Source organism: Leptinotarsa decemlineata, unplaced genomic scaffold, assembly GCF_025532065.1.
Source record: "Leptinotarsa decemlineata unplaced genomic scaffold, Ldec_3_MD MMD2_tig00026294_RagTag_RagTag, whole genome shotgun sequence".
Classification (NCBI taxonomy): Eukaryota; Metazoa; Arthropoda; class Insecta; order Coleoptera; family Chrysomelidae; genus Leptinotarsa; species Leptinotarsa decemlineata.
The window spans coordinates 10,315,332-10,323,958 of record NW_027412674.1 but is presented as its reverse complement, the minus strand read 5'-3'; the positions used below and the strand labels follow the sequence as shown (position 1 = coordinate 10,323,958).

Here is an 8,627-nt window from a genome sequence, read left to right as displayed (position 1 = left end):
TAAAACTGATAAAATAAAACTATCAATGAGGCTAAAAATAACATATACCGGAACGGTACTGTTGATTTTAGTTCTTGCCTTGGAGAAAAGAAAACTGAACTAGAGAAAAAACGAAAACAAAGAAGAGAAACAGAAGAGGAAGAAAAGAGGGAAGAGGAAGAGAAAACATGTTGAACGTTCATACTGAAATTTTTCAGAAGTGTGAAATCTATGAAATCAATGACTTCCTACTTGAGCAGCGATGAGATATTTTTTGTAACAGCACTTAAATAAGGAAACTTTAGTACCTTTACATTTTTGTGGAATATTATTATACAAACTATGTATGTTATAAGTGAAGGATCGACGATATAGAGTGGTTCTATGGGGCAGAGGGAAAAGTAACCCTTCAAACCTCAAATTTAAAGTATGTACATCGCTACGAAATGTCATATTGTTATACAAATATGATGGATATTTGTTAATTAATATTTTGAAGAGAGGATAGCCAAGTGTAAAACACATATATTTTTCATAGTTAACCATTTGGTTTCCTTAAGTTCATTTCAAGTTCAAATTCTGTCATATTGTCTGATACCATACCATACCAATACCACAAAAAGGATTTGAAGCTTATATGCGAGTGCTTTCGACAGCTGGTCGTACTATCATCATCTAGACTCTACTCAAACTGAGTTTTGTTTGAATTGATTTTGAGGTTATGAGCTTCAGATGTTGAAATGAGACAAGCTAGATCTTCATTCAATTTTCGATTAGCAGTAGCAACGTCATTAGGGTTAAATGATATGTATAGTTGTGTGCCATCCGCATACATATGTGAAATACAATGTTTCCACACAAAAACTCAATCACAAGTGTATACGCAAAATAATGAGGGTCGAAATATAGATCCCTGAGGCACTTCAAATTCAATAAATTCACTGCTTGATTTTCCCTTCGAAGTTTTCACAAACTGTGAACGATATTGGAAATAGATTTTGATTAAATTTACAGCAAGTTCAGAGAAGCCGATAAAGTTCAAAATAGCAGATAAAATTGAATAACTAATGGTATCAAAAGCCTTGGAGAAGTCTATAATTATCATAGCAGTCGTGTTACCTATGTCAGCAGCTTCAAAAATATCATCGGTTATTTTCAACAGAGCAGTTGTACAGTTGTGTTCTGTGTTCTGTACGAAATCCTGATTGGTTGATTGGTGAAATGTTGGAGGAGTTTAAACAGCATTTGATTTGAAAACCCATTCTTTCTTCCAATGCTTTTGTACATGTAGGTATTCAGAAAATATAAATGATCTAGATGATACGACCGCTTGGTAAGGTCTCTTTCCTGTTTTGGATCATTTGCTCATTTCGATGATACTTTTTAGAAACGGTTTCCCTATAAACAAGGACTTCCGAACATTAACAATTGATGACGGCCATCTTGTTGAAGCTACATCTGTCAAATCAGTTGTTATTTATTCGGACTGTTTGACAAATTATCATGGACGAATATAGCGTTCAACAACACGAGCTTTGATGTCTTATATTCGGGCAAATTAACGCGCGACCAAGGAATCTTGGTCCTCATGATCATTCTATCAAGAGAATCATTTGCAATGTGGTAGATGAATTCGAGTCCACTGGTTCAGCAAGCGATCGACCACACCCGTACGTCGACAAAAATATCGCTGATGTCTGTGAGAGTGTGCAGGAGAATCTGAGGTAGTCGATTTTGCGTCACTAACAAGAAGTCGTTCTGGCTAATGTGCTCTGAAACAATTGGCAACTGGCCCTGGTATTGATAAAAAAATCATCTTCAGCGGTGAATAGGTACGTGAGCAAACAAAATTGTCGAATATTTGAAGGTGGTTGACAATGTGGTGTGTATTACATCAGTTTGGACTTCCATTGTCTAATATAATATAAATTGTTTTGAAATCCCTGAAGAAAAATTAAAAAGATTAACCGAAAATAACAATTCTACTAAAACAAAACACTGAAATTACAATGAAATAAAATACAAGCAACAAAAAAAAATCAAAATTGGAATATTAATGAAAGCTGAAAATTAAAAAATTAAAGAATATTACTAAGTAACAAAAAATGAAAAATTAAAATCAAAATATTCCAAACCAAGTTACGTCACGACGTAACTTGGTTTGATCTGATATCTGACTATTTATAGGTCATTCGAGTGCTTTCACCTATCCCCTCTTCCCTCTCTCCGCTTCATTGGTTTTGGCGGGAAATGACCATTTGGTGGGAATTGGTCGTTTTTGCTTGATTAGAGGTTTCCATATGTTACATACCTCTACGCTAGCTTGAATAAATGCGTTGTTGGACAACATATACGCGGCTTCTTTGAATTTTCTCCTAAACCAGTGTTCCTCTTTGTGGATGATTTCAGCTTGAGCCCACTTGATTTTATGTTGGTGAATCCAAACATGCTCTGCTATTCCGGTTAATCTGTTTGATTTTTTTTTTTCAGGGATTTCAAATCAGTTTACATTATACTAGCTGACCCTGCGAACTTCGTTCCGCCTCAGAGGCAATAAAAAAGCACATTTTCTTATTTTATTAATTTAATTTTTTTAATTATCAGGTATTTCAATTATTCTTCATTAGGTTGCACTCTTTAGTCGAGCACTTTGTGATACACGATATTTTTTGTTTTATCAGGCGCAAGTATAAACAACTCAGATGGCCTTCCGACCCGTTAACAGGCCACATATAATTAACCATGTGAAAAACATTAATTTTCCAGATTCAGACCACACACCTTCCAGGATTGGCCTTGTGATTTGTTATTAGTCATGGCGAATGCAAGACGAATTGGAAATTGAAGTCTTTTAAACTCAAACGGCATATCGGTTGGGATCATTGGGATCCTCGAAATGAGAACTTCCTCACCTTCGAATTTTTCTTTGATTACACAACACAACAAAGTTTTTGTTTCGGGGTTGAAATTAGATGATTTTAATGTATTTCCACGTGTTAAAACCGAAAGTGACCATAAAAATTATATATTAGCTCTTGTTTTCAAGATATAGTATCATTATATTATATATATATATATATATATATATATATATATATATATATATATATATATATATATATATATATATATATGTATATTGAGTTTTCAACAAATGAAATATTTCATCACCAACAGTTGGTACACATTTTTGTTAAATAACACCCCTCTCATCAGCTGTTCTTAAGTAGTAAACATAACCTATGTGAGTTTGTCAATTGTACGCACGTGGTTGCTAGTGAAATTATCGTGTTAAGTTGATTTTTAAATTAATTCAAGTGCTGATCTGAAATGCCTCGAAAGTGTGTGAATTCTGTCGATAGCTTTTGCTATATATGTGGTGAAATAACATTCAAGACTCAGAAACGTAAAATGACACCTATCGTTAAGACAGCCTATGAACATTATTTTGGTGTGAAAGTTGGGACCAAGATAAATCATGGGCTCCTCATATATGTTGTAATTCTTGTTCCGTCATATTGCGAGAGTGGCTGAAAAATAAAAACCGGGCAATGGCTTTTGCAGTACCTATGGTTTGGCGTGAGCCTACCAATCATACAGACGACTGTTATTTCTGCTTAATTCCTCCCATTAAGCAAGGTTTATCTATGAAGAAAAGAGGAACGGTTAAATACCCTAATCTCCCATCTGCTCTTCGGCCTGTACCACACTCAGACAATTTGCCAGTCCCTTCTCCACCACAAAACTATGAAATTTTAGAGGAAGGTGATGAAGACTATTTAGAAGGAGCAACCCATCCTTCTATATCCTATGACCCTGATTTTGAGGTAAGCGATAGGTCTAGTGATCCGCACAGAATTAGTCAAGCAGAGTTGAGTGACCTTATAAGAGATCTTCGCTTGTCTAAGGAAAAGGCTGAGCTGTTAGGGTCAAGACTATAACAGTGGAATCTTCTAAAACATGATGTGAAAATATCTCAGTACAGACAGCGTCAAAAAGATTTGCTTCCTTTTTTTGAGAAAAAAGAAAACCTCGTAGTTTGTTCTGATGTTAATGGATTGATGGACTGCTTGAATTTGGATCACACTCCATCTGAATGGAGACTGTTTATAGACTCTTCAAAACTGAGCTTGAAAGCTGTACTTCTGCATAATGGAAATCAGCTACCCTCTATTCCTATAGGTCATGCAGTTCACATGAAGGAAACGTATATAAATATGAAAACACTTCTCCAATCAATCAAATATGAACAACACAAGTGGCACATCTGTGGTGATCTGAAAGTTATTGCTATACTCCTAGGAATGCAATTTGGGTTCACCAAGTACTGTTGTTTTTTGTGTCTGTGGGACAGTCGGGATAGAAAATCTCACTATAAAAAAATGAACTGGCCTACACGAGACCTAAACCCTAATGAGAAAAATGTAGTTTACGAGCCTTTTGTAGATCCTAAGGATGTTCTCCTTACCCCATTACATATTAAGTTGGGACTAATGAAAAACTTTGTGAAGGCCATGGACCAGGAAGGACAAGCTTTTAAGTACTTGAGGGCAAAGTTTCCCAGGTTGAGTGATGCTAAAGTCAAGGAAGGCATCTTTATTGGGCCTCAAATCCGTGAAATCGTAAATGATCCTGCTTTTGACATGATTTTAACAGGAAATGAAAAAAGAGCCTGGGAAGCCTTTAATGGGGTTGTACATGGGTTTTCAGGTAACAAAAGAGATGATAACTTCACAGCATTGGTTAAAGAGCTTCTGCAAGCTTACCACCAACTTGGATGCAACATGTCCTTAAAAATTCATTTTCTTCCCACAAAACTGTGGAGCTGTGAGTGACGAACATGGAGAAAGATTCCACCAAGACATTTCCTTAATGGAACAGAGATATCAGGGCCGTTGAAATGAAGCAATGCTTGCAGACTACTGCTGGTCTGTGTGTAGGGATGCTCCAGAAGTGTTTTTTATAAGACAAGCTAAACGACAGCGATCTTACAATGAATCGGATGGACTTAATTGAAATTTGGTGGTACAAACTTCTTTTATTTGTCAAAACACTAAGAATAATGTTTTTTTTATTAATTTTGTACTTGAAATATTCTAAAAAAAGCATAACAATATTGTTTTATGTACTTCCACTTTTCACGTATAGTATAACTACTCTTTAAGATTAAGTACTGTGTATCTCAAAAACCAGAGCTAATAAACATTTTTCATTGTTATTTTCGTTTTTATCACCCCATAATTAGTAGAAATTGACTAATTTAGTGTAGGAAACATTCAAAAAATATTTTTTTGTTGTGTTGTGTTATCGTCGCCTAAATCACCTTTTTCATCAATTCACTTACCACCAAACATGTACCGTTGCAAAGTTTTGGTGGGATTATGTTTCGAAGCATGAGTACTACGGAGCCAACCTTCAGGCGTAAATTTAGCGGTGGTAAGCCAGGCACATCCAAGGAGTTTAAAAACTCAATTGGATAGTTGGTAGCTTCATCTTCATTTGTTACTCAGTCAATTGATTTGAATGAATGCATTATTCCAATGATATCATTCTGAATTATGTAGTTTAGGTAATCTACATCTTTATTCTTAGCCGCTAAAATTGCTCGCTCACTCAACCATTTATTTTTGTAGTTAGTAATTATGTTTGGGAATACTTTGCTGGTAAGTCCGTCTTTCGATGAGACAAAGTTACAGAAATTCTAAAGAAATGAAATCAATCCGCTCGATTCGTCGACCGGTACTCGACAATCACCGATATTCAGCAATTGCTCAGAGGAATCTTCAGCAGATGTTTCATTAAGCAATGCAACTCTCATGTTTGTTGTCAGCTGAAGTTTCATCACATAGCGCCATAGATTCGATGATTTGAGGCAAGCGTTTATTTTGTTGGCAGCCGTTGATCTTGCAATTACTGCCAGTATTTGACGGAAATCGCCAGACAGTAAAATCATTGCACCTCCAAAACATCTCGAGTCATTGCGTAGATCTTTCAATGTTCGGTTAAGTGCTTCTAATGCACGTTTGTGCGCCATTGTGCATTCGTCCCATATGATGATTTTCGATGCTGATGAAACTTTGGCCATTGCGGAGTTTTTCGAAATATTGCATGTTGGTTCTTCAATAGATTGAAGATTTAACGGCAATTTTGATGCTGAATGAGCCGTACGGCATCCTTCTTACAATGTTGCTGCTATTCTAGAAGAAGCAACTGCAAGCGCAATGTTGGATCTCGCACGAACAGTAGCTAAAACTAATGGCATCAGGAATTTCTTACTAGTTCCAACAGGGGCATCCAGAAAATATAAATCACCATTTCCATCGTCAATTGCCTTCATTAACCATTAACTAAATTACGTTTAGCTGTCACTTACCCTCTTTTTGTTATTCCATGTCAGATGCGTTTTTGCTATATCGCGTTTTATAGTGACGTTTTATAGTTTTATAGTGATAGTGGCGTCATCAGTACATATTTTTTTGAGAACGACGTTAGCTAGGCCACCAGAGGCTGCCCTCAAGGTGTGGTACTATCTCCCCTTCTGTGATCACTCCTGATGGATAGTCTGTTTGATGTCTTCGACCTTGTCATCTTGGCGGGGTTCACGTCGGGAAGGATAGCTTGTGATATCCTCCAAAGCACGATGGAAGTTGTTCACAGTTGATGCCTGAGAAAGTAGATGTCTGTAAACCCAGTAAAACTGTGATAATCACCTTCAGCAGGAGGAGAAAATTAGACGATCTAACGCCACTTTTCCCCAATGGTGAAGTCATTCCATTTGCAACGAAGGTGAAATATCTTGACATTGTCCTTGATAAAATAAGTCACCTCGAACGCTCACTTGGATAAAGTTCTACACAAAGCTGTCCCTATAGACATGTCGAAGGATTTATTGTAAAACTTGGGGTTTAGGTCCCAAACAAATCCATTGGATGTATGTGAAGATTGTCAGACCAATGATCACTTATGGTGCAATTGCTTGGTGACCGAAGGCTTTACAGAAAACGGCCCTGGCGAAGCTCTCTTGCCTACAGAGACAGGCTTGTCTGAGCATCAGTGGTGCCATCAGATCCTTCCAGATCTACCTCCTCTCCACATTTTCCTGGAGAGAGAGGCTAGATGGACTGCATATAGACTTGTGCACATTGCCGATTGCACAAATCAATTTATTGCGGAGTGCAACTGACTGTTGGTTGACACTGGAAGTCACAGCATTCTGGAAATGACCTCTGATTTTATCCCTTCAACTGTCAACTACGAACTGCCTTATAAAGTACTCGTCCCGAATAGAGAGGATTGGATCCTCCGGTAGAAAGAAATATTGCGAGCAGATAGTTGTTGGTTCACAGATAGATCAAAAACACCTTCTGGTTGTGGTGCAGGTGTTTTCAGTCGCAGACAAATGACAGAGATATCAACCTGCCTAGTAACCTTTGCGAGGGTATTCCACACGGAAATTTACGATATGGAATTGTGTGTTGAGAGATTGGAAGAATCCAACCTCATACACAAGTCAATAAAAATATTCTCAGACAGTTAAACGGTATTGGAAGCTCTTGGCTCCTACCGAGCAATGTCTAGATTGGTAGCAAATTATCGAAAACGACTCACCTCGATAGGAACACTTGACCGATTGTCTCTGGTCTGGATTCCTGGCCATACTAGCCTAGAAGGCAATGAGGCTGCTGACTCCCTTGCAAAGGAGGGTACTGCAAGTAGCTTCATCGGACCAAAACCTATCATTGGCGTCGCTTTAGGCTTTGCCAAACAAAGAGTTTCATCATTTTCTCATCATTCAATATTATCTGCTCAACATTTAACAACACGTGATTAATGATAACTATATAATGAGCTATTGTCAATTGTTGGGAAAAGTAACGTTATAAGTTCTGGTGAGGATACTTCAAAGATTTATGGCGATGGTAGATAGCTGGTGTGATGTCAAAAATGAATTAGGAAAGAATTACCACTCAGTTTGCATTCTTCCACAGTAACTCACAGAAAAATTCTCCACGTGGCTTTCATATCCCCTTCTGAGTATTCACCGACATTTACTTTCAGATTAATGATACTGAATATAAAAAACATAAATCTTGCATGTGTTGGGCAAATAAGTATGTAAGTGTTAATGTCGAGCCACACAAATTATGTTACGAAATGTACAGAATGAATTATTAATATAAATATCTTGTTTACTCAATACTGCTTCATATGAAAATTCCATACCATTTTTTGGTTGACTGACACCTACTTCCTTGATTGATGAAGTGGGAAAAGTGGGAACATGTATCGTCTGATAAATCAACGTACAATGCGGTTGATAAGCTGTACTTGAGTAAGTTTTCAAACTGAAATGTAATCATCCAACCAGCATCTAGTTTTCAGAAACACAAATATTTGACATTCGTCAGTTTTTCTGTCAAAAATTATGAAATGAAGCATGGCCATAACAGTGGGCTGCATATAATTGCTTCGGTAGTACCGAAGGCTCAACAATTCATCACATTTCTTACCATCTGAAGAAATAAACTTCAAACGTTCAAGCCAGTCTCGAAAATACCTACAAAGTAGATTGAATGGACTGACGCCTATCAAACAACAACTACTTCTCTGGCTGATACCACGAAGGGCGTTGGATTATATCCGACAGG

General features: G+C 37.1%; 1 protein-coding gene across 1 annotated transcript in view; it reads left to right on the top strand.

The window, feature by feature from the left end:
- Positions 1–6,639: 6,639 nt before the first annotated feature.
- Positions 6,640–8,627, top strand: part of LOC111511152 (lipase member J-like) — a 31,601-nt gene continuing 29,613 nt past the window's right edge. The window contains exon 1 of the mRNA XM_074180500.1: positions 6,640–6,765. Within this exon, the coding sequence (XP_074036601.1) occupies positions 6,640–6,765 (126 nt within the window). The remainder of the gene's footprint in view (positions 6,766–8,627) is intronic.